We start from the raw sequence: 26,537 nt of genomic DNA, 5'->3' as shown, positions 1-26,537 counted from the left end.
ATTGAGTCTTCGTTGCTGCACGCAGGCTTTCTCTAGTTGCTCTGTGCAGGCTTCTCATTGCTGCAGTTTCTCTTGTTGTGGAGCATGGGCTCTAGGCGTGCAGGCATGTGGTTCAGCAGTTGGTGCTTGAGGGTTCTAGGGCACAGGCTCAGTAGTTGTGGCCCATGGACTTAATTGCTTTGCTGCATACTATGGCATATGGGATCTTCCCAGATTAGGGATTGAACCCAGGTCTCCTGCATTGGCAGGCAGATTCTTTACCACTGAGCCACAAGGGAAGCCTGATAGGTTGTTTTGATTGAAGTATATGAAGAAAATCCAACCTCACTTAGATCTGTAGTTTTAAAAGAGAAGAGAATTTGAAAAGCCTTTCAGATAGTTGTGAATCCTTCTTTGATATGACATCAACACTTGACTAGTGGTAGCTTCTTAAAGGTTAGCTGCAATATGCAATCTGAAATCATATCAATGGACTTTTTGTCCTCCATTAAAATAAAATCAGTTAGAGTATCTTGCACTTTGAACAGATTTTTCAATCTGTGCATGGTTTTGTACAAAAATGCATTGGCCATTTGGAAAATATTGGTTCACTAAGGTACATGGAACTTCCAAATGTTGATCTAATTATTACAGAACATGAAACAAATCACAATTGTTAATATCACTACCCACCTCTCAAGTATTTTAATGATTGAAAGGCTCTTGAGCTCATGGTTCTTGGTATAAGCTTTTCAAAATTTCAATTTTTGCTTGAAAGATTGAATGGTATCACAGGCAACAAAAAATGTCAATCTTTTTTCTTGAATCGACAGGCTCCATTTATTCATTTCTGAGAAAACATCTGCCAAATACCCAAGTCTAAATATTCAGTTTGTCTGCTAATTGTTCTTTCAGGAAGAAATGATGTTCCATGAAAAAGTGGCTAGTTTGGCTTGCTATTCAAACAACTGCACAAGTGTTTTTCCTCAAGAAAACCATAGTGTTTTGGGATGCAACAAAAGTCCTTTTTGTGAACTTTCCATTTTGTCATACAGAATACAAAACACTTGTACTCAGAGATTGAGAGTTAATAAATTAATAACTCATAGCATCATCATGAGCGAAACTGGCCTTTGTTTTTTAAGTGTGTGAATGCGTGTGAGGGAGGAATATGATCTACAGTACAGTCTGGTGCTGCTGGCTTGATTCAGGTTGTGCCAGCAGTTTTACCCATTGTTTCTTTTGTAGCATTTGGGCAAATGTCAGTGCAATGAACGTGAATACCATTTTAGTGTTATTATGAAAACAGTTTCTACCCTGTAAGCCATCTGAAAGGCTCTTGGGTCACACAGTGTTCTGCAGAACATACTTTGAAAACCCCTGAGATAGGTTTTTTCTTTTTTCCTTCTTTCATTTTACTTTTTCTCTTTTTGATTTTTATTTCTTCTTCCAGTTTTATTGAGATATGTTACAGCACTGTATAAATTTAAGGTGTACAGTGTAATGATTGGAATGATCATCACAATAAGTTTAGTGAGCATGCTTCATCTCATATAGATACAAAATTAAAGAAAGAAAAATTTTTCATTGTTATGAGAACTCTTAGAATTTACTCTCCTAATGACTTTCATATATAACATGTTAATTGCTCAGTTGTGTCTGACTCTTTGTGACCCCATGGACTGTAGCCTGCCAGACTCCTCTGTCTGTGGAATTCTCCAGGCAAGAATACTGGAGTGGGTAGCCATTCCCTTTTCCAGGGGATCTCCCCAATCCAGGGACTGAACCCATGTTTCTTGCCTTGCAGGCAGATTCTTTTTGGTCTGAGCCACCAGGGAAGTCCCATCATATATAACATACAACAATATTAATTAGTGGTTTATTTTTCTTATAAGCCATCTTGCCAGCCTTCTGGAGATAGGTAAGCTCCAGACAGGGGGTTCTGCTTATTCCTTTTGTACCACTGAAAGAAGATTCCAGGAAAAGCCTTACTTCCCACTGGTCAGGCCTGCAGGAGGCTCAGAAAGGAAGCATTTGGGTTTTCATACTTCTTGGGTGGGTGGAGGGAATGGCAGCAGAGAGAATGGAGGATGGGGTTAGTGAGGGGAAGCCTCAGTGCCCGAACAAGGAAAGTATTTCTGGGCTTCACCATTTCTCATTTTAATAAAACAAAAGTCCACATTTCTGATTTTACAGTTTATTTTTTAAAGAGAGGAGCTACATATATTGCTTTGTTTCTGCGATACCTTATGAGACTTTTTGGAGGACTGAATAAGATAACACGAAATAGGGGATGCACATAACACAGTGCCTGGCACATATCATGGATTAAATGCCATCATCATCACATATACCAGGCATCCAGGGCCCTGCCTGAGCTGGCACAATCAGCCTTCCACCATCCTCTCCATCCACCCTCCTGACAAATGTCCACCCAAGCCAAATCGAGATGCTTGCCATTTCCTCTCCCCAGTCTGCTTGAGTTCAACTCCCACCACCTCTTTCTTGGGCTCCTGTCTCTACAAAGTCTCCCAATCCTCCTCCTTGAAATAACTGTCCTTCCTCTAGACTCATGTTATGTCCTGAATCATATCCCGCAAGGAATATATATCGATGTCCTGATCCCCAGAACTTCAGAATGTGACCTTATTTGGAAATTGGGGCATTGCAGATGTGATTGAAGTTAAAATGATGGTCTGCTGCAGGAGACTGGGCCCATGATCCAGTGTGACCAGTGTCACAAAAAGGCCCTGTGAAGGTGGAGGGCTGGAGAGATGAATCTACAAGCCAAGGGACACCAGCAATTGCTGCAAACTCCTGGAAGCCAGAAAGAGGCAAGCACGGATTCCACTACTGGCTTCAGAGGGCAAGGGTTCCTCTTGGATCCCAGCTCTACTCTCTTTGCATTTTGATCTCTCTGACTTTATTTTACATACCTGTATTTTGTTTGTCGAAGCTTCTTGATAAGTCCCCCTTCTATCTGAAGGGGAGAAATCTGTGCTTCTCTGTGTTTTAGGCAGCAATGGCACCCGACTCCAGTACTCTTGCCTGGAAAATCCCATGGACGGAGGAGCCTGGTGGGCTCCAGTCCATGGGGTCGCTAAGAGTCGGACATGACTGAGCGACTTCACTTTCACTTTTCACTTTCATGCATTGGAGAAGGAAATGGCAACCCACTCCAGTGTTCTTGCCTGGAGAATCCCAGGGACGGTGGAGCCTGATGGGCTGCCATCATGGGGTCGCACAGAGTTGGACACAACTGAAGCGACTTAGCAGTAGCAGCAGCAGGATTACTGGGACTTCCCTGGTGGCTCAGTGGTAAAGAATCCACCTGCCAATGCAGTAGGATTCAATCCCTGGGTCGGGAAGATCCCCTCCCTGGAGGAGGGCATGGCAACCTACTCCATTATTCTTGCCTGGAGAATCCCATGGACAGAGGGGCCTGGCGTGCTACAGTCCAGGGGGTTGCAAAAGAGTCAGACATGACTTAATGACTTAACAGCAACAGGATTACTCTCCTCAGAGATTGTTTTAGGGAATTCAAAGGCAAAGATGGGTTCTACCTGGTCTAAAACTCTTTCTTCACTGTCCTCCAGAATACCTGTTTCTGGAGACTTCCCTGTCAGTCCAGTGGTTAAGACTCTGTGCTTTCAAAGCAGGGCATTTGGATTTGATCCCTGGTTGGAGAACCAAGATCCTACAGGCTGAGTGGTATGGCCAAAAGAAAAAGCAATCCTGTTTCCCATGTGTATACCCATTATGTACCAGGAACTTGGCCTTTCTGGGTAATGGGTGAACTTTTGGATAATTTGGAACTGTTAATGGCCACTTTGGGGAAACTTCAATTTAGACAAGTCAACCTGAAGGGGCATCCTTGAAAAAAGGACCTCACATCTTTCAGAGACAGTGGAAAGCAGTCTTTGATTGGTATGCAGAAACAAAGACAAAATGATTCCAAAAATATCTTTTCTAAAAGAATCCTTAGAGCATTCAAAAAAACAAAAACAAAAACAAAAAAAACTTTAGCAAAAAACTGGTCACCTGAGCAGGTAAACTTAGTCCAGCAGCCAGAAACACAGTTAGTATCCAGCTATTCTTTTGGGTTTTGTATTATTGTACCTGAGACATGGCTAAAATTTTTAAGTGAAAGCTATAAGGTCTCTGTTTGTGTCGGTCTATATTATTATGTGTATCTCTTCAAGTATTTATATTATGTATGCATTATTTTTTAAAGTGTTCTATTTAATTGGCTAAAAGAAGAATAAGTGATTATAAAAAGTATTTGCAAAATACAGAAATATAGAATCTAACACAAATATTTTTTAAGTTCACATGATCTGGGGTAATCTTGGGTAAATAAAATGTAGTTTAAGTGTGTTGATTTAATAAAACAGGAATGTCTTCAGAATTGCCAGCATTAAATGTAACACAAACATGCAATTTTTCCTACCTAGGTTTACTATTCAAATTAGGTCATCCTATCTCTACATTGGCAAAGTAATGTCTCTGCTTTTGAATATGCTATCTAGGTTGGTCATAACTTTCCTTCCAAGGAGTAAGCGTCTTTTAATTTCATGGCTGCGGTCACCATCTGCAGTGATTTTGGAGCCCCAAAATATAAAGTCTGACACTGTTTCCACTGTTACCCCATCTATTTCCCATGAAGTGATGGGACCAGATGCCATGATCTTTGTTTTCTGAATGTTGAGCTTTAAGCCAACTTTTTCACTCTCCACTTTCACTTTCATCAAGAAGCTTTTTAGTTCCTCTTCACTTTCTGCCATAAGGGTGGTGTCATCTGCGAGAGTTGGACTGTGAAGAAGGCTGAGTGCCGAAGAATTGAATCCTTTGAACTGTGGTGTTGGAGAAGACTCTTGAGAGTCCCTTGGACTGCAAGGAGATCCAACCAGTCCATTCTGAAGGAGATCAGCCCTGGGATTTCTTTGGAAGGAATGATGCTAAAGCTGAAACTCCAGTACTTTGGCCACCTCATGTGAAGAGTTGACTCATTGGAAAAGACTCTGATGCTGGGAGGGATTGGGGGGCAGGAGGGGAAGGGGACGACAGAGGATGAGATGGGTGGATGGCATCACTGACTCGATGGACTTGAGTCTGGGTGAACTCCGGGAGTTGGCGATGGACAGGGAGGCCTGGCGTGCTGCGATTCATGGGGTCACAAAGAGTCGGACACAACTGAGCAACTGAACTGACTGATCTCTACATTACAAAATTGTCAATAAGAAAAATAACTTAAGATAATGGTTAGCTGTTTGATGTCTAACCTAGGCATAATTGTTAAGAGTAATTTAAATAAGATAAAATTTACACTAAGTTTAACTATATAATGGATATATTTTGAATATTTAGGTCATATCGGATAAAGTAGTATACTGAGATTTTGATCACTAAACAGCAGTTTGTCTACTTTTAGCTTTTAATTTTTATGGAGAGACAGTGGATATCTGGGTCTGTAATCAATATATCATTTGACACATTAACAAAAGGATGCTATGAAAAAATGTCTCTACCAAGTATAGATTTTTATAATTATGTACAGTTGGCCCTGTGCATCCTTGGGTTCTGCAAGCATGGATTCAACTAACTGTGGATCGAAAATATTCAGAAAAAAATTTCAGAAAGTATGCCACATGTTGGCAACTATATACATAGCATTTATACTGCATTAAGTATCATAGGTAGTTTAGAGACGATTTAAAGTGTATAGGAGAATGTGTGTAGATTTTGCAAATATACATCATTTTGGAGAGGGAAATGGCAACCCACTCCAGTATTCTTGCCTGGAAAAATCACATGGATGGAGCAGCCTGGGGGGCTATAGTCCATGGGGTCTTTGAGTTGGACACGACTTAGCGACTATACAGCAACAACAATGATATACATCATTTTATGTAAAGGACTTGAGCATCTGCAATTTTAGTATCCATTGGCGGTGGAGTCAATCCCTAGAAGGTACAGAGGAGCCATTGTATTTATACATTTGCTAATCTACTGCTGCTGCTGCTGCTAAGTCACTTCTGTCGTGTCCGACTCTGCAACACCATAGACGGCAGCCCACCAGGCTCCCCCATCCCTGGGATTCTCCAGGCAAGAACACTGGAGTGGGTTGCCATTTCCTTCTCCAATGCATGAAAGTGAAGTCGCTCAGTCGTGTCCGACTCTAGCAACCCCATGGACTCCTCCATCCATGGGATTTTCCAGGCAAGAGTACTGGAGTGGGGTGCCATTGCCTTCTCCTGCTAATCTACTACATGATGTTAATAGGTGATCGTTCACTAGGGCCTGCTTCCTAGTTTTCACTGGGAAGTAAAGATTGTAATAGTTAAAATTTATAATCAATATGTAAAAATAGAACTACTGGTAACAATAAGAACAAAGGGAAACAACTTTGTATATAACATATGTGAAGAAAATGGGATATATTTTTATATGAAGAGTATGCAAGTAATATAGAATGTGTTTTTGTTAAAAGAGAGGGATGTTGTCTAAAATAAAATGACTGGTTGTTCCAGAATAAGAAGAGAAAAAATAAGACAAAACCTAAATGGATATAGAAAACTGCAGGAGGTTTATGGAAAATATATTTTATGTTGTGAGGTCACAGCTGGCCAAAAATGAATAGATACAAGGGTTTTTAAAAAATGAGCTTTAATAAATAGGGTACTTATGTAAAACTAAAACAATGCTCTTTCATCTGCTAAAAGGACAAAGTTTGGTTAGACTCTTAGTCTGCTCTTGCTGATTTTGAAAGGTTTTTCTTTACTTTTTAAGTAGTCTGCCTAGAAAACAAAGATTCTGTTGTTTATGAAAATAATTTCCTGTGCTTCATGTTGTCTTTATTGAGTCTGATTACTTAAGAAAACTGAGTCTTCTCTATTAAAAGAGCTAGGGTTTTTTGCAACTACAGCTGACCTTTGAACAACATGGGTTTGAACTGCGCAGGTTCACTTATACTCATATTTTTTAATAAATAGGTATTATGATACTACAGTATCCAAGGTTGGTTGGATCCAAGGATACCGAATCTCAGATTTGGAGGGCCAACTATAGAGCTGCATGTGGATTTTTGACTGTACAGAGGGTTGTGCTCCTGCCTTCATGTTGTTCAAGGGTCAGCTGTATATAACTTTCTGTATTTGCCTTTGAAATCTTTTCATTGTCACTTTGGTTGAATGAATAATGAAGTGTTGTTTTACAGTGAACTGTGATCTTATTTGATCAAGTGTCTTAAACATTTTGACATTTTTGACACAGTTCCCAAAATCAATTATCAAAGTCTTTTTGATCTCAGAGTAACTTTGGGATTTTTCCAGAGGGTCCCTGGAAGATCTCAAGAGAATTGCTCTCCCTCCCTATAATTTATTAGGCTTAATTTATTAGGTTATTAGGCTTATTTTAAATGTTAAGTTACAGGGGAAACATAATCAAAATAAAAACTGTTTAACTTTCTTAGATTTTATTTACATGGTTATATATTAACATAAGTAATTCAGAAATTATGTGAAATTCCTAAAAATCCAATATGTCCTGCTGTAATGTTATCAGTCATAACTTCAGTTATTATGTTATAGTATTGAAAGTGAAAGTTGCTCAGTTATGGACTACACGGTCCATGGAGTTCTCCAGGTCAGAATACCGGAGTGGGTAGCCTATCCCTTCTCCAGGAATCAAACCGGGGTCTCCTGCATTGCAGGCAGATTCTTTACCAGCTGAGCTACCAGGGAAGCCCAACATCACAAAATAAACATTTGCTTCTCAATTGCATTATGATTATTATTTTGGTCTATTTTAACCATGGCTATTTTTAAGTCTTTTGTCACTCTCAGACAGGTATTTTTCATTCTCTATTCTTCTCTGAATGCACTTACAATCAACTACAGATGAAAATGCTTCATCTTCAAAGAGATTCATGAAAGGACCCTGACAACATGACAAGTACTCTAACTGGTTTGTTGGTTCAAGTCGCAATCTGAGTTACAGGGTTTCAGTCCCATTTCTAAAAGCAACCATTTAATAGTGTCTTTAGAGTGGAAAGGCAATTGAGAGAGGGGATTATTAGAATAAGTATTCAAATAAAGGAGTATTAAAAGGAGTAGGAGTTAAAGTTTTTGTCCCTTTTATACCATTAACCTTTAGTTAACCATCTGCAAATCTTTCCATTAGGCTATTTTGGAATTCTGAAGCCTTTTGGGGCTTCTGTATACCAATTAAAATAGATACAGTAGTTTGAAATAAGAGCTCTCTAAAACGTTAACAATTTGAAGACTTTTGAATTCTGAGGATCCAAGGAGCTAGCTCTTGCCTACAAATATTTCCCTCTGCTAATCTAATTTTAGAAAAGAGAAAAACTTACTGCTGTTATTTCCAGTAGACCCTGCAGACAGAGATCCAGAAGTCTGCAACCCACTCCAGTATTTTTGCCTGGAGATATTCCATGGACAGAGGAGCCTGGAGAGCTACAGTCCAGGGGTGGCAAAGAGTCAGACACAACTTGGCAACTAAACAAGAACTAAACAAGAATTTTATGTGAAAAATTTCTGGAGAGCCAGAAGAACCCAATTTTTGCCATTTCAGGGTCTGATTTCCTTTAATTTCTAATCAAGTACTTGTAAGCATATCTAAACCCAGCTGGTATTCCCATAGGTGACTGTCTGCATGGGACCTGTTTGGCTTTTGAGTACAATTTCCCATTACTAATTTGGTAGGCTAATTCAGATATGAAATATGATCTGAACAACTTTCTGAGGCCAGTGTGGTAGATCAAATGTGTGCTGCTTCTGAGTCTAGATCCCCAAGGGGTTACCCTTGGGTCAATTCAACTCTGATATTTCTCAGTTTCTCCCTGTTGCAGTCTAAAACTGCCATCGGCGCTAGGTTATCAGCCTCTGTCTCAGCCCTTGAACCTCCTCACCTCACCATGAGCAGTATTTACTTGATGGTGGTAGAGGTCAGTCTCTCTTGTTCTTTGGAGCTGAATAATTCAGTCTCATTTCATCAGCAGCAGTTTTACTCAGGCCATATATCAACTAGTTTAAAACAAACTTAACAAAACCCCAGCCATCCATGTTTCCCTGGATGTCTTGCCCAGATGCCTTTAGGCCCCTGCCTAGGAAATGCACTGGTGCCCATTACAACTTCAAGAAAACAGCTGGAATAAAATTTTCAGGACCATCACTCAAATAACGGGATGCAATATCAGGAGAACTCATCAGAATACCTGAGCAGTGCTAAAAAGGTAGTGGGGTTCAATGGGTCCTATGCTGGTTTCAGGTAGGTTCCAGGTGTCCCCTGTTGGATATCTCTGATATTCTGCTGACCACACCATACATATCATGAAAAATTGATCAGTTGATCTAAGAAAAATTTTGAGTCAAATTGAGAGTTATAACATGGGAACAACCATCCAGAAAGCTCCAAGAACTGTTCTGCCTGTTAGAGGTCAGAGTGAAGTTATTTAAGCTTTTGAGACAGAGGTTGTTGTTGTTTAGTTGCTAAGTTGTGTCCAACTCTTTGCAACCCCATGGACTGTAGCCCTCCAGACTCCTCTGTCCATGGAATATTTCCATGCAAAAATACTGGAGTGGGTTGCCATTTCCTTCTCCAGTGGATCTTTCGAACCCCGAGTCTCCTTCTGCATTAGCTTTTACTGCTGAGTCACTAGGAAAGCTTGAGATTAAGGGCTATACGTTAAATGAAGTATTATTGATAGTTCATGTAACCACATCCATGTGTAATGGGTCATCATGGTCCCTTACAAGGTTAAGAAGGGAGGTTATCTCCTAACGAGGTCAGGTTAATGTGAATGCACACTACACACTAAAAGGGAGGGAGGAGCCCAAAAGAGGAAAGAAGAATTTTATGTTTATTTTTTTTCTCATCTTGTCACGGAATATGAATTTTATTTCATCACCACTTACAGACCTCAGAGCACTCACTACAACAGATCATATGCGGACAACCTCCATTTCTGTTGCTGTATGGTACACGTGAGGACATGATTAAAGACCGTCAAACTGCAAACAAGGAAAATCCATCAGATTGAAACTGCCAGGCTCATTCCATCATCTAAAGATGCCTCAAACTCAAATCTAGAAATTTTCTCAACTAGCTGTTCTCCAAGCTTGGAAACTGAATTTATAATTTGCTTGAACTCTTAACCTTTGTTTTTCTTCTGTTTTCATACCTATTTGCCCACATAATATAGAGGTCAAATTTAGGTGGATGCTCACCTAACATCACCTCTTGAAAGAAAACATTTCCATGTTCATCCATTCCTAAATAATAATGATGTGTGTTTGCTAATACATCATGCTATATCTATGTAAATAAAGATAATATAGATTGACTTAGACAAGTAAAACCTGTATTTGATTAGAACCTAAGTTATTTTATTGGTGAAATTTTGGCTTAAAAACAAATCTTGGCTTCTGGGAATCTCTGCTCAGGGGAGTTTTACAATCCTTGGCTATTTTCCTCCTCATCCTCATCATATTAACCTGTCTAGTTTGTTGTATTCTCTCAAGGTTTTCAATACCTTTTGGTAGCCACTCACACTTCAAATGACATCTGTCAGGATTGGACAACCTAACGAACTTAATGATTGACATCCAATGTGTATGATGCTGATGCAACTGTTGGTAACAGTGACTACAATGACCCTCTGTCCTGATGATTCAATTAGCTGAAACATCCAATATCTGATTCTTCACCCTGGTGGCAACAACAGTGGGAACTGAGAGTAATACCATATAGTTGGTCACACTCCCAACTTGCTGAGAGAATGATTAAACTTTTGGCTGTTGGTGATTGATCCAACCTCCATTCCCTTTTTCTTCCCCAAGGGACAGGATGGTTGGGATTGAAAGCTCAAACCTTCTAAGCACCTGGTTAACTCCTTTGGTAACCAGGCCCGGTCCTCTGGAGCATTTCAAAAACCTCATTAACATAAAAAAGATACCTTTATTCCTCTCATCACTTAGGAAATCCCAAGGGTTTTAGGAGCTCTGCACCAGGATTGGGGAACAAAGACCACATAAAGATTTTTTTTTGTTATTAATAACAATATCACAAGAAGTCACTGGATTAAGGAGCCTTAATCCAATAGACTATGGCTTTATAAGGGGAGGAAGATCTCTCTTCCTCCTCTCTCCTCACTCACCTCTCTCTCTCTGCCATATGTGGACATAGTGAAAAGATGGCTGAAAAGCCAAGAAGGAAGCTCTCACCAGAACCTTGAACTTGGACATCCAACTCCAAAACTGTAAGAAAGTAACCTTCTGTTGTTTGATCTGCCCAGGGCGTGTCCTTTGTTATGGTAGCCCAAGCTAAGTGAGACACACTGCCATCTTCTGCACCTGTTCTGCATTTTCTGTTCTAAGCCATCTGGTGGAGCAATCCAACTGCTTCTAGAATTATCTAAAAGCATCACTGGGAAGAACTAATGGGACCAAGGAGCACTTCCTTGTCCATCACGAGGCCTGTGTGAAGTGCTAAACATTATCATCTCTGAGAAGCTGGTATCCATTGAGGATGACTTGCCCCCGGCCCCACAGCTCATCATTGATAAACCCAGGCTTCTGTTTGTCACTTCAACGTCCTTTCCCTGCAATGGGCCAACCACTGTTTTGAAAAATGAGTCACAAAACCTCATGATACCAATCCTTAGGAACAAATATTTAAATACAGGAAAATAAGTAAGCATGAATATTTAAAACCGGGAAATTCAGAATGTAATATTTGCACACTAGGATATCTAATTTGTTTGCTATGCTGCTCAGAGCAGAACAAAGTTCTCATGGTTCTATTTATATATTCGTAAGGAGTAGTACACAGAAATGAACCATCATTTGTACGTTTTGGCAATGAAAAGAAAAAGTCAACTTTATGTCAAGCAGCTGAGGGTACCATATTCTTCACACGTTCCTCTTGTGTCACGCAGAAGAAATTCAGTGTGTCAACAAAAGAGGACAGAGCAGAAGTGCACTGATGGGAACTTCAAACATTCCTGCTTAGAAAAGGAATTTCACTAGTGAGAAATAGCCTCATTCAGAAGTGGAGAGAGTGTGCATGCTGAACACAGAAATGCAGAGCCATAATTTTACTGGAGCGTTTCTCCTTGGAGAGCCTTTGAAGACCCCACATACCCAGCCAGCCAGTAGTTAGCTCTGGAAACATTCTGCCTGTCAGTCTATGTCATGGTTATAAGCAAACTGAGGTGTCACAGTCTTTGATGACTGTTCAAAAGAAATAGAGCCAGACCCTAGTTAAAGGCAGATAAGATTTTATTCATACTACTGCAATAAGGGGAAAGAGTTGAGCTCAATTCCTAAGGCAGGAAAAAGTGGGAATTTATGGCTAAGAAAGGGGAGTCAGTCAGTCAGTCCAGTTGCTCTGTTGTGTCCAACTCTTTGCAACTCCATGAACCGCAGCACGCCAGGCCTTCCTGTCCATCACCAAGAGTTATCAAATGGAAGACTACTGAGAGGGACATCAAGGGTGAGCTACTCTTACTAAATCTACCTAGGATTCTTGCTGAAGGCAGGCCAGAGTGGTCAGTTCAGGGGTGAGGGATGACAGCAGGATTCTTGGTGAGGACTGGCTGAGGCAGGCCAATGATGGGCCCTGAATGAAACCACAGAACACATCTCAGAGCTCAGTGGCTCTCATGTTCTTTCTGTTTCAGTGTGGAAAGAATTCAGGGAGAGGCAAAGTGATAGATAAGAAGTGATTTATTTGAGGGGATATATGTATACCTATTGGAGAAGGCAATGGCACCCCACTGCAGTACTCTTGCCTGGAAAATCCCATGGACAGAGGAGCCTGGTGGGCTGCAGCCCATGGGGTCGCTAAGAGTCTGATATGACTGAGCGACTTAACTTTCACTTTTCACTTTCATGCATTGGAGAAGGAAATGGCAACCCACTCCAGTGTTCTTGCCTGAAGAATCCCAGGGATGGGGGAGCCTGGTGGGCTGCCATCTATGGGGTCGCACAGAGTCGGACACGACTGAAGTGACTTAGCAGCAGCAGCAGCAGCGTGTATACCTATGGCTGATTCATGTTGAGATTTGACAGAAAACAACAAAATTCTGTAAAGCAATTATCCTTCAATTAAAAATATTATAAATAAATTTTTTAAAAAGAAGTGATTTATTTGTATAAGATGCTTGTGAAGGATACACGTGGGCAGGTAAAAGGGCTCTGCTCTGAGAACTTAGTAGGCTACATTTTTACAATCAAAGGAAAAGTGGGATGGGGGAGAAGACCATCTCTTCTTCATTCTTTTTAAAAATCAATCAGTTAATTAATTTTTGACTATGGTGGGTCTTTGCTGCTGTGAGGGCTTTTCTCTAGTTGTGGCAAGCAGGGGCTACTCTCTAGTTACGGTGCGTGGTCTTCTCATTACAGTGGCTTCTCTTGTTGCAGAACACGGGCTCTAGGGTGTGTGGGCTTCAGTATTTGTGACACATGGGCTAAACAGGATGGCTCCCAGGCTCTAGAACACTGGCTTAGAAGTTGTGATGCAGGGTTAAATTGCTCCAGGGCAGGTGGGATCATCCTAGACCAGGGATTGAACCCATGTTTCCTGCACCGGCAGGTGGATTCTTTACCACTGAGCCACGAGGAAAGCCCTCTCATTCTTTTTAAAAAGTATTCATCTATTTATTTGGCTGCCACAGGTCTTGATTGCAGTGTTTGCATCATGTTGCATCATGCAGGATCTTTTGTTGAGGCACGTGGGCTCTCTCCAGTTGTGGTGCATGGGCTTAGTTGCCTGTGGCATGTGGCATTTCAGTTCCCCAACCAAGGATTGAACCTATGCCCCCGGCATTGCAAGGCAGATTCTTAATCACTGGACCACCAGGGAAGTCTCCTCTTCCTCATTCTAGACTAGACATCAAGCTTCCATCATCAGCTACTCCTCCACCCTGGGTGGTACAGTTTTTTGATTGCTACGTAATCAGACTGGGATTGTCAAGGTGCTATTCAAATCAGCAGAAGGGTGGTAACATATGCTAAAATATGGTTAATCATCTCAAGCTTCTGTATAATGAGGGTCTTCTACTTTGGAATGTTACCTTTCCTATATATATATATATATATATATATTTATATACACACATAAATAATTTTATTTATTTAATTATTGGCTGTTCTGGGTCTTCATTGTTGCAAGAGGGCTTTCTCTAGTTGAGGAGAGCAGGGGTTACTCTCTCTTGTTGCGGAGCACAGGCTCTAGGGCACTTGAATTTCTATAGTTGAGGTGCATGGGCTTAATAGTTGTGGCTCTTGGGTGTTAGAGCATGGGCTCAGTAGTTGTTGTACACAGGCATAGCTGCCCTGAGGCATGTGGGATCTTCCCAACCCTGGGATCGAACCTGTGTCCTCTGCATTGGCAGGCAGATTCTTAACCACTGGACCACAAGGGAAGCCCTATTTTTGTTTTTAGTTCATATACAGAGGAACATGTGCTAGGGATCATTAACTTACTGACCTCAACCAGCAGGATGCAGGTGTCACTGACTTGACATACAGTTTTGTTATTAAGCAAGCCTGCTTTGTTTCACAATTTTCTGATTGCTTTCTTGATGATCATTAACTTACAATGGTCTCTCAAAGCCCCCTAAAGTTCCCCATCTATTTATAATTTCCTAGTGGGATTTTTAAACTAGCTATTTGACTGTCTTACTCTAGACTTATCATGAGGACAAGGCCTAGTGGAGAAGAGGGTTCAGAGGAGCCTGTCTAAAGTTTGATCGAGGAAAGCCTTTAACAGAACTGAAGTTATCGGACAGAGACAATGCAGAAAATGTTGCCCTTAAATTCAGGCGGGAAATGGGTAATAAGGTAGAGTATGTGAACAGTAAATTATTTTTAGAGTAATGGCAGGGGTCTGGGAGAGGGGGCAGGGGAGGGAGGCAGGTGTGAGGAGGCCCTCATGGAGCTGCTCTCAAGCATCAGGAGTAAGAATGTTGTTCAGTTCCGCTGAGATTATCCAGGACACATAAAGCTGGTTAGCAGAGGCCAGCAATCCAGCCACCCTTTGATGCCCTGGAAGGAAGTCAGGTACGAACGGATGCTGCATGTCTCAGCTGGGGTTAGTCACCCTATCCTGTTTCCAGGACTCCATTTATGGCTGTTCTTGTGCTCAGTGGAGAAAAGGGGTAGGAGACTTGGTTCCAGAAGAGGCAAGGAAAGGGTTCTGGGCTTCCTCTCATAGCATCTGCAGCCCTCTCCCACCTTAAGGATCAGCCAGTGCGATGGGTCAGAAGCAAATGACACAGGATCATGGCTCAGGAAGGGCCTTGGGAAAGTTCCTTCACAGACTGGTTGAGAATACCCAGTAGATGCAGAGCTGGAAGAGAGCTGAGCTGCGCCTATGTTTCTCTTGAGGGGGTTCTTGAGGGCGGGGTCCCCGGCTTACACACACACACACACACACACGCACTCACTCAAAGCAGTCACAAGAGGAGGGTCCCTAGGTGCGGAGAGGTGCTGGCTTGCTCTTCTCCCCAGGATTTCTCTTTCCTGGAGGGCTGTGCCCCTTTCACCAAGGTAACTGAGTGGGCTGTGCTCCCAGGAAGGGACATCTACCCCTCCCCCAAGCACTCGGAGGGCACATAATACTTATACCCCAAATCGGGAATTTGTCGGTGGGCAGGTGGCATCATCACTAAAAGGAATGTTCCCTACTTTCCCCACTATGGTGATAAACGAATAAAAGCCAAACATGAAAAATACAGTCCTCACGATATTTAGTTTCGCTACATTCATCTTAGTTCTGAGTTTTAAGAAATGTCAGGGACCTGTACATGCAAGATTTATAGTGCTTGTAGTTCCTCTCAATCTTTTCCTCCCTTCCATTTCGCCTACAAATCCCCCCTTCTTCCAAGAGGACAGTGAATCAGAGCTTTGGCAGCACGCTTCATGGAACAGCATCAACCCTCGGAGAGAATTTCCCTTAGCCCTGGCTCTGCCAAGCGCAGGTACACAACCAACCGAGGAGGTGGGGCTAGTAGTGAAAACTGTCCGCGCATTTTCGTCCCATTTCCCTGGGAAGCCGAGGGGACAGCGGGTGGCTGGAGGAAGTTCATCTGCGGACGACCCCGCCTTCACCATCCGCGCTTCCTTTCCCTCCTCGCACCATCGCAAGGGCTCTGTATTTTCCTTATTCACCTTTTTTTTTTTTTCCCTCTTGTCCCCGCGGGAACATAAGCACCGCGAGGCTGGGCTCGAGACGGGACTCAGGGCGAGAGGAGCTCGGTCGGCGTCCAACGGCAGGGTGGTGGGATCCTGTCCTTACATGTTTCATGTTTTGCTCATCATAAACTTTTTTTGCATTAACATCAGAATACTATTTTTTTTTCAGAATATTATTTAAATTGACCACTGAACTTTTTTTTTTTTTTTGGCTCTAAATCTTTTAAAATGAGTCCCGCGCGAATGCCTCACCCATCCCGGGCAGGAAGTTGAAGCTGTTTTGCTCGCTACTGAATCCCAGCGCCGGGCACAGTAATACTCTGGTTCTCCGAATAAAACATTCTTTAAGAACCGCCCCTAATTTCTTGCAGGGACCCTCTCTGCCAGGGCGCAGTACTTCGGGACAAACCTCGAGAAAGAACAGGGCCCAGGTCTCCCCAGCGCTGGATCCCTGCCCCCTACAGATCGAACCGCTCTTACCTTTCCTCGCTGGTGGGACCCCTGGGACAGGTGGCAAGGGATTGAGCGCCGAGTGGGGCGAGCGCCCCGGGGACTTAGGGCGAGGGCGCGGCGGGAGGGGCCCAGGGGAGAGCGCGGAGGGGGAGGGCTTGCGAGGGTGGCGGAGAAGAGTGCGTCGCCCAGGAGCGCGGAGGCGGCGAGCAGCGAGCAGCGCAGGACACAGAGCTGCGCAGGTAGGTGGGACGTGCAGAGGGTCGCGGAGGAAAGAGTGGGGCGGGGCGCCGAGGCAGGAGGGGGCGGTGCAGAGGCAGAAGGGGGCGGGGCAGGGGCGGGGCGGCTCGGTTCCCTGGAGGCTGGTGCTGCGGTTGTTGGTGCTACGGCCGCTACACCTGGGGTCGCGGGTGTTTGTGAGTGTTTCCCCTTACTCCAGCGCGGACGTGCCTGCTCCCGCCGGAGGCCGAGGCTCAGGCTGGTGCCGAGGTCCGGGCACCCGGTGGTGCGAAGGGAGCCAGACATCGCTACCCGCCCGCAGGTGACCGTTCCCCCGCAGGGATCAGCCACCTGAGTTCATTCACCCAGGTCCGCTCCTCCGCTAGGATCCGGGCCCTGCGCTCACCGCCCCGCCTCTCCTCTCAGGTGTCCTTCTGCCGCAGGTGTCCTCACCCGCAGGTGTCCCCGCGCCCGGACATGGTGGACGTGCTGGGCGGGCGGCGCCTGGTGACCTGCGACGGCGCTTGGGTGGAGGCCGAGGCGGCGCTGCAGAACAAGGTGGTGGCGCTATACTTCGCCGCGGGCCGGTGCGCGCCCAGCCGCGACTTCACGCCGCTGCTCTGCGACTTCTACGAGGAGCTCGTGGACGAGGCGCGGCCGCCGGCGCCCTTCGAGGTGGTCTTCGTGTCCGCCGACGGCAGCGCGCAGGAAATGCTGGAATTCATGAAGGAACTGCACGGTGCCTGGCTGGCGCTGCCCTTCCACGACCCCTACCGGCAGTGAGTGGAGGCAGTGTGTGTGGGAGGTGCTGGGAGCTCCCACACCAACCCCCACCCCAGTCCCTCTTCTCCGGGCTTCTCCCAACTCTCAGGGCCTCTTTGATAGCCTCCATCCCCACCCCTTCGTGTTTGAGCCTCTTTGCTTTGGCTTCCCAGGGAGGCTCTAGCGTTGGCTGACGGGGAACTCGGTGGGCGCGGACCTTGGTCCACCTTCGTCTTTGGCTCAGTAGATCTGAGGCTCTGGGAATCTGAATGTATAAGTTCTGGTGATGATTATTCTGCGGCAGGGAGCCCACTCGAGTAATCATAGCCCTGAGGTGCTGCACCCGACTATGCAGGGAGGGCTTCCCAGGTGCCTCAGCTGTAAAGAATCTGCCTGCCAATGCAGGAGACACAATCGCCGCAGGTTCCATCTGTGGGTTGGGAAGATCCCCCGGAGGAGGAAATGGCAACCCACTCCAGTATTCTTGCCTGGAGAATCCCATGGACAGAGGAGCCCGGCGGGCTACAGGTCGTAGGGTCCTCAAAGATTTGGACACAGCATTGAGCACACAGGCACTGCACAGGAAAGACACTGACGCTTATCTGGAGAGTAGGAGAGGGAGATCCAGAATGGATGCTCAGGTCAGAACTGGAGACGAGGGGTGGACTACCCTGTCCCAGTAGCCTGGGCCTGGGTACCAGGTGCTGGGAGAAGGGTCAGGACTCAAGTCCTGGAGGAAACTACTGTAAGCCAGGTTGCAATTTCAGTTTTATTGACAGTGACCGAAATTTCATAAAGGTGTCTCCTGCTCCTATACCTGTAAGAAGAAGCAGCTTCCTGGACTCTTGAGACAGATGTCAGAGGTGACAAAAATCCATGCTCCCTGAAGGGATCTTGCCCCACCCTTGCTTTTAGAAAAATATGTGACATGGATTTCGGAATTTGTGAACAAACTAGAAATTGACCCTAGCGCTCAACTTTTTTTTTCATTTTCATTTTTTTTTTGCCATTCTGTGTACCATGTGGAATCTTAGTTTCCCAACCATGGATTGAGCCCACAGGCCCTGCACTAGAAGCTCAGAATCTTAACCACTGTACCTCTAGGGGAGTCCCAGCCCTGGTGTTCTGTTGTCTGTGGTCATGGGATCTATGGAGGGGAGGAGGGAGAAGGTGGGGGGGGTGGTGTGTTAGGGAAGAGAGAGGACATGGGAGGACTTTGTGGAGGATTGGAAGAGGGAAGTGGGGCACAGGCACCGATTGTCTGGAATGTTGGGGTCACCTGTGGTGTAAGAGTCCAGACTGAGGTTAATTGTTCTTCACCAAGTACATTACCCCACCATCCCCTTAACAGATATGGAGGCGAATTTCTGGATTTTTTTTTTTTTTAATAGCACCACGTGGTACATTTTTCTGGGAATTAGTATTCAATTGTGACGTTCTCCCAAATTAATTATTCTGAAATGGTTTTCCTTCTGGACACTTAAAAATGAAAGCTAACTTTGGAAAGTTCCCTGGAGGAGTAATTTTTCCCAAGCACATGCTTTTGCTGATGCCAAGCAAAAGGTGAGGCCCAGGCCCTTCAAGGGAGGTTACCTGCTTCCCAAGGCCTCACTCAAGGCAGGACTAGGAAAAGTCATCCATGATACATCCAAATGACCATGATTTACTTGGTTGAAAGTTCCTATAGCTTCACATCTAGTGGTAGTTGTAAAAGGAGTTTTGATTTGCTTAGCGTTCAAGTTACACACCGCTTTTGAAAGAATGCACTTATTTTTGAAAGTGACAGTAATCAAGCAAAGAGCTCAGACCCCCGGCAGAATTCAGTTGTGGGATCTATTTGTGGGGTGACTGTAGGCAAGGTATTCAGTTGCTGAGTATAATGACATGGCACGTGATGGATGGGAACTGCACTGATGCACGCATTCAGAGCTATGCCAGCTGGTTGTGTAGCAGCACTTTCCGTGTTGCCCATTTCACTGATGTGCTATTGAAGTGCAGAGATGGGTGCCCCTGGCTCTGGAGCCAGTCCTTTCTGCTCCAGCTTCCTCTCCCAGGGGACACTGAGCCTCAGGACAGTCTTGCTGGGGGTGGGGATAAGGGTGGGGTTGGGGGGCTTACAGCGTGCTCTCTGCTTCCTGGATTAACTGGTCAAGACCCATTTGGTCCACTGCAGGTGCTGAGCTGTTTAGGGCCCGGCATGGGGCTGCACTAGGCCCTGGCCATCTCCGGCTGCCAGCCTCACCTAGGCGGAATCTGATAAGGATTGGGGGGGCAGGGTAGGAGGCAGCAGTTTGGGGAGAAGTTAGTTCCCGGGGCCTCCCCTTCCCAGATTGAACTTTGTTAATCCTGTCATTGCAATTTATAAATTAGGAAATGTGGTATTCTGTGGGAAATTCTTGGAGCTAAGCCCTAAATTTTGCTTATCCCAGCCTGCATTTTGAAATCAGATCGTGAGCAAAAATGGAAGTAACAGCCACCAAGGAGAACTAAAGTATGTAGGAAGCCTCCAGGAGGCCTTTTGAGAAGTTCTCAATATGTGCAGAGCATGGCATTCTTCTTGGTGCTGTGAGAAGGTGAGGGACCCGGGCTGTCTTTTTTCAGTGGTCCACACGTGTCATCTGCTGTCCTCTGGTTTTCTGATGACCTGCCTGAGGCTCATGCGTCCATGCATACTAAGTCGCTTCAGTTCGTGTGTGACTCTTTGCAACCCTATAGCCTGCCAGACTCCTCTGTCCAGGGGATTCTCCCAGGCAAGAATACTGGAGTGGGTAGCCATTCCCTTCTCCAGGGGATCTTCCCAATCCAGGGATTGAAACCACATCTTTTACGTCTCCTACATTTGCAGATCAGTTCTTTACCACTAGCACCGCTTGGGAAGATTTGCCTTAGGCTTAGGAAGTGGTAGATCACCACAGAGGCACTCCACCCCACTAAGCTTACCCTGGGCATGGCTGGAGGCGGTGACGATGGAGATGCAACTGCAAGAAGAAACTTTCTAGAACCGCTCACCTCAAGCTCGGTCAGATCTTGGCTGTCCAGAGAAGAATGCACACAAGACCCAACCCCAAGTGCCACCCTTCTGCCTAGAGAGGCAAATATCTAGTGACGTGCCTATAGCGAGGGGCAGTGGGGGCCCAGGGTGGGCTCTCAGGTCCTGCCTTGATGCCTGTGTGTGCAGCTGGGTGAGAGGTCTGAGCAAGGGGGCAGCGTTGAAGACAGATTCTGTCCTGCCTTCCCTCCCTCTTTTTATGAGCCAAGTAAGGAATAAAGAAAAATCCCTGACTTTGCCAACAGGAATTTCTGTTGCATGCTGCCAGGTATGCAAGACCCACTCAGTCCATGTCTCACACATCCCCCTCCAATATTTGACCCTCACTCATTTTATTTCTTGTTGTCTCGTTTACATCTGTGTTCTGGTCAGACATGACAACTAATATGCCAGAATACTCCACACACTTTCCCACCTCCAAAGGTCTTACACATGCGGCATCCTCCAACCCTGGAGCCTCCCACTTCTCTTCCTAGGAGCTCTCCCTTTGTGCCCCCGGGGACACAGGGCGCATGTCTGGCTCCTGAGGCCTATGCCCTCCCTAGCTTGAGCCAGTGCCACTCCTGTTGTCGGAGTGTGTGTCTGGTGGGGGCAGTGGTCTCTGTAGTCCCAGAGGTTGAACTAGACATTGTTCAGGGCTTGGCACCTGCAGGGCACTTGTTTGATGGATACTTGAAGCAAGTAGAGAGATTTGCTCGGTAACAGCCTGGCTACCAGTGGCTGAGATGGAAAGAGACTGGAGCCAGAAGTTGCCATGACAACCCAGAAGCAGTTGTGCCAGGGATAAGGATGCACTGCTTTAGATGAAGGGAGGGAGCCAGTGCTTCAACTGAATGCAGGGTGAGGAGGGAATGGACACTCACATTTCCCTGAAATGGTTAAAATGCTGAGTTATCACTTCATTCTGCCCAGCAACAAGGCTTTCCTTTCTGAGGCTTGGTCTACTCTCTCTGGACACAGCTCCCAGAGGAGACAGAGATGACTTCATGGTTCCAGGGTAACACCTGTCACCAGTCAGAGGCTGCCAGGGTGGGGATGTAGGGTCCGCATTGGGTGATTCTCTGAAGAGAAGCTGGAGCAATGAAATGTCTTCAGACCTCCTCCTCACTCCTCGAAGGCCTGCCTGACTCCTGATGTCCCTGTGTTGTCCCTTTTTCCTTCTCAATCTCGATAGAGCTTTTCTCTGTTTCTTAGTCTAAGAGCCGGGTTTTGTTTTGTTGCTCACCCCATGTGGATTCATTTCCTACTCCAGTGATTTCTGTCCTCTGTCTTCTTTTGCCTTCTTTCTACTTTCTCTATAATTGCTTCATCACTGTTTTTCTGGTTTCTTGAATTAAACGCAGAACTCATCTATATAGAGGCCTTTTAGTTTTAGACAAGAATATGTAAGATAACTCTCTGTGTCTAATTGTACCTATAGCTTGGGACCCATAGTATATTCCATATTGCCCTGTTCTAATTATTTTGTAAGTCTGCTTTACAATTTCATAGATAACATATGGTTATTTAGTTTTTAACTCATTCCAAAAATTATTGCTTGTTGCTTTCCAGTTCTATTATGTTATGGTCTGATTAAGCAATCTGCACTGATTACTTGAAACTTATTAAGATCCCTTTATGACCAACAACATGGCTGGTGTTGTCACCATTTCATAGATGCGTGAAAGCAAGGCATATTTTCTCTGTTGGGTGTAGATACTGTTTGTTTTTTTTTTTTCCAGTTTGAATTAAGATTTGTCTTGGAGCAGGATACCAGAAAGCAGCAGGAAGGACCTGATGGAGGTGTCACAGGGGAGGTTTGGTAACAGGAGGGTCTCAAATGCATTTCTTCTTCCTCTCAGGTTCACAACCCTGAGGGCGCCAGATAAGGGAAATCAGATTACTGCTAACCTGAGGCCCTGGCAAACTGGTAACAGGACGGGATTTGCACCCAGCTGTCCTGGCCTGAGGACAATAATCCCTGTGAAGGTTATGGGGAGATTTGCAAAACTGAGAAGGCAGACACTCCTTTCCCTAAATGAATACAAATAATTTTGTAAAATGGTCACACAAGGGGTTATTACATGTGAAGGTAAAATGTTTCACCCATAATGTTAATCAGCATGTCCTTGAATTTACAGGATAGAAAGTCTAGTAAGCCTTTGCATTTGTCTAAAACTTATGGAATTTTAACTTTTACCATTATAGGTACCTGATGTATTTAAACCTCTTGAGATGTAGGAAGGATCCAAATTTATTGGGTTACTTGTGGGTTTAAAATTGCACTGTGTCATTCGGCAGCCACTAGCTACATGTGACTACTTAAATTTAAAATAGACTGAAATAGGGAATTCCGTGGTGGTCTAGTGGTCAACTTCCCTAGTGGTCAACTTCCCTCCTGTCTTAGGGGGTAAAGCATCTGCCTGCAGTGCAGGAGACCTGGGTTTGATCCCTGAGTTGGGAAGATCCCCTGAAGAAGGAAATGGCAACCCACTCCAGTATTCTTGCCTGGAAAATCCCATGGACAGAGGAGCCTGGTAGGCTACAGTCCATAGGGTCTCAAAGAGTCAGACACTACTGAGCGACTTCACTTTCTTTTCACTTTCTAGTGGTTATGACTTGGTGCTCTTACTTTCATGGCTGGGTTCAATTCCTGGTTAGGGGAACTAAGATCCTGCAAGCCGCTTGGCACAGCCAGAAAATACATAAACAAACAAATAACATGAACTAAAACCCAAAATTCAATTCCTCAGGCTCACCAGCCAGATTTCAAGTGCTCAGTCATTGCGGGTAACCATGGCTATGACGTTGAGTAGCACAGATGCAGAACGGTTTCATCACCACATGCTCCTCTGGGACAGCATTGGCTGAGAACCAGCCAGCAGCAAGAAGAGCCCACAGGAATCCTCACCCCAGTGGGAGGGCTCACCGGGCGGGCTGGGTGCTAAGGCTTTGCGGGCTCAGCTGGCTCTGGGGAGGCGCCGGTCCCTGCAGACGTGCAGCGGCCTGGCCTGTCCCACGCTGACCCTCCGCCGCCCTCTTCTCTCCCACAGCGAGCTGAGGACCAGGTACCACATCACGGCCATCCCCAGGCTTGTGATCCTGAAGCCCAGCGGGGAGGTCATCACCGACAAAGGGCGGAAGCAGATCCGGGAGCGGGGGCTGGCCTGCTTCCAGAACTGGGTGGAGGCAGCGGACATCTTCCAGAATTTCTCCAGTTGAGCAGAGGGCAGGTCTCCAGGGGGCCCGGACAGGTGTGCAGTCACTCCTGTTGCTGCAGCCTCAACCCGGCAGAGAAGAAGAGCATCCTGTTTCTCTGTGTTGGTGGTTTCTTTCAGAGCAGAAGTACTCATCTGTGATGGAAAGAAAATGTTGCTCAGGGAATGCCCTCCCTCTAACTTTGTTGGTAGTTATTTTTATTATTCTTAGCATAGCTTTCTCCACATGAGCTTAAGTGTGTTCACAATGAGCTATTGGAAATCTATGCAAAACATGTATTTATTATACAAGCTCTTCAGGTAAAATGGCATATTTATTGATACATTTTTTTCTGGAGATGTCTTTATTTTCCTTTTATTTTTTTTAACTGAAGGATAATTGCTTTACAGAATTTTCTTGTTTTCTGTCAAACCTCAACATGAATCAGCCATAGGTATACATATATCCCTTCCCTTTTGAACCTCCTTCCCCTGGAAACTTGCATTACCATATGTAAAATAGATAGACGATGGGAATTTGCTGTATGGCTCAGGAAACTCAAACAGGGGCTCTATATCAACCTAGAGGGGTAGAATGGGGAAGGGAATGGGAGGGGAGGTTCAAAAGAGATGTCTTTATTTTAATGATATGCTCTCATGACTATATTTGTTACTAAAGTTTGTACAGTCTTTTCGCTTTAATAAACACACCTATCTGCACCTGGAGCCCTCTGATATCCTTCTTTCAAACCAAATGCCTTTATGAGGAAAGTGAAGCACTCGAGAAATACCATTCTCAAACACTTTGTTTTGTTTTTCAAAAGGGATAGTTTTTAATTATAGGTCTTCTTGGGAATTTTTCTTCTGTTTGTTTTCTTACACTTTTAGTAGCATCATATCTTAGAAAAGAAAATTTCAAGGCTGCATACTCATATCTTCAAGATCAAATCTCCCCATCTTCTAAAAGATGCTGATTAATCCAGGTAGACAAAAGTTCACACACAATCTTTCATTTTTTAGGATTTCTATTGAAATGTAGTTGATTTACAATGTTGTGTTAGTTTCAGGTGTACAACAAAGTGATTCATTTATACATCGGAGAAGGCAATGGCACCCCACTCCAGTACTCTTGCCTGGAAAATTCCATGGACGGAGGAGCCTGGTAGGCTGCAGTCCATGGGGTCGCTAAGAGTAAGACAAGACTGAGTGACTTCACTTTCACTTTTCACTTTCATGCATTGGAGAAGGAAATGGCAACCCACTCCAGTGTTCTTGCCTGGAGAATCCCAGGGACGGGGGAGCCTGGTGGGCTGCTGTCTATGGGGTCACACAGAGTTGGACATGTATACAAATATACATATATTCTTTTTTAACATTTTCCCTTATTATAAGATTATTATATTTTTATTTATTATATTTTATAAGATTATTGTATTATTATTATAAGGATATTACAAGATATTGAGTAGAATTCCCTGTGCTATTCGGTAGGTCCTTGTTGGTTATCTATTTTATATACAGTTGTGTGTATCTTTGCTGATAACAGGAGGGATGTGTGCAGTGCCTGCCTGCTGGAGGTGGCCAGCCGTGATCTGATCCACGTGATTGGAGTCGTGAAATACCAGGCACCCACCTCTAGCCCAGTTCCCATCTGCCAACCCACTTGGCTCACTGGGTCCCTCGCCAGGGATCTGGAGCAAAGCTGTCCCTTGTAGGACCCAGGAACCCCCACATTCCCTAAGGAGGCCCTCTGTAGAGCAATGCTGGGTGAAGTGAAGAAGGCTGCTGGGCTGCTCAGGTAACCCAGAATGTGAGAGCTGAATCCAAGAGGGTGAGGCCGTGTCATTGGTTAATTATATCAGGGCCAGGGAACTCCACAGCACAGTCACCTTGATGTGCTCTCCCCACCGTCAGTCAGGTTCCCCATGGATTGACTAAAGATATATTTGATGAAGCTAACCTGGTCATTATTTGCCCCAGAAATAAAGCTTAAAAGTACAGTTTTCCTCTCAAAACAAAAGATGGCATATTTCACTTAATTTTGGTATTTTCCCCAGTACCATGGTGTTAGCTACTCTCTTTATCATATCACATGGTTATCACTTGATCTTATCCAAAAGGCTGAGAAGCAGAGACATCACTTTGCTGACAAAGGTCTGTCTAGTCAAAGCTATGATTTTTCCAGTAGTCATGTATGGATGTGAGAGTTGGACCATAAAGAAGGCTGAGCACTGAAGAATTAATGCTTTTGAACTGTGATGCTGGAGAAGACTCTTGCGAATCCCTTGGACAGCAAAGAGATCAAACCAGTCAATCTTAAAGGAAGTCATCCCTGAATATTCATTGGAAGGACTGATGCTGAAGCTGAAGCTCCAATACTTTGGTCATCTGATGTGAAGAGAAGACTCATTGGAAAAGACTGTGATGCTGGAAAAGATTGAAGGCAAGAGGAAATGGGGGCAACAGAGGATGAGATGGTTGGATGGCATCACTTACTCAGTGAACATGAGTTTGAGCAAACTCTGGGAGATGGTGAAGGACAGGGAAACCTGGCATGCTGTAGTCCATCTGGTCGCAAAGATTCGGACATGACTGAGTGACTGAACAGCAACAACAGTGGTTGCCACTGCTTTTTTTGTGATGAAATAATGTAAGATCGGATTACAGTAATTCAAATCACACATT

The 26,537-nt window shown here is 44.7% G+C and overlaps 1 protein-coding gene and 1 long non-coding RNA gene across 6 annotated transcripts in view; one reads left to right on the top strand and one right to left on the bottom strand.

Annotated features, from left to right (window-relative positions):
- LOC132345998 (uncharacterized) overlaps positions 1–16,762 on the bottom strand; it is a 31,432-nt gene extending 14,670 nt beyond the window's left edge. Inside the window, exon 1 of the long non-coding RNA XR_009495658.1 lies at positions 16,677–16,762. This is a non-coding gene — a long non-coding RNA (uncharacterized lncRNA). The remainder of the gene's footprint in view (positions 1–16,676) is intronic.
- On the top strand, positions 14,671–24,578 carry NXNL2 (nucleoredoxin like 2). 5 transcript variants are annotated; one of them, XM_015472662.3, is made up of 4 exons: positions 14,671–15,982; positions 16,568–16,888; positions 17,292–17,644; positions 23,709–24,578. In XM_015472662.3, exons 1-4 carry the CDS (start codon positions 15,727–15,729, stop codon positions 24,012–24,014), a joined length of 1,236 nt encoding a protein of 411 aa, XP_015328148.2. In that variant the 5' UTR covers positions 14,671–15,726; the 3' UTR covers positions 24,015–24,578. The 5 variants fall into 5 exon arrangements, with proteins under 5 accessions (XP_015328148.2, XP_010806500.1, XP_005210528.1 ...); XM_010808198.4 differs by lacking the exon at positions 14,671–15,982 and having other exon boundaries at positions 16,810–16,888; XM_005210471.5 differs by lacking the exons at positions 14,671–15,982; positions 16,568–16,888 and adding an exon at positions 17,006–17,187 and having other exon boundaries at positions 17,309–17,644.
- The last annotated feature ends 1,959 nt before the right edge of the window (positions 24,579–26,537 follow it).

The sequence above is a fragment of the Bos taurus genome, chromosome 8 (assembly GCF_002263795.3).
Source record: "Bos taurus isolate L1 Dominette 01449 registration number 42190680 breed Hereford chromosome 8, ARS-UCD2.0, whole genome shotgun sequence".
NCBI classification, from domain to species: domain Eukaryota; kingdom Metazoa; phylum Chordata; class Mammalia; order Artiodactyla; family Bovidae; genus Bos; species Bos taurus.
This window is presented reverse-complemented; position numbering and strand designations above follow the sequence as displayed.

Bases quoted from the DNA above. Each gene is read 5' to 3' on its own strand.
- NXNL2 (XM_015472662.3), top strand. From the start codon at position 15,727: ATGAAAAATACAGTCCTCACGATATTTAGTTTCGCTACATTCATCTTA. The intron at 16,889-17,291 runs GTAGGTGGGACG...CTCTCCTCTCAG, and splicing joins CAGGACACAGAGCTGCGCAG to GTGTCCTTCTGCCGCAGGTG. The intron at 17,645-23,708 runs GTGAGTGGAGGC...TCTCTCCCACAG, and splicing joins TTCCACGACCCCTACCGGCA to CGAGCTGAGGACCAGGTACC.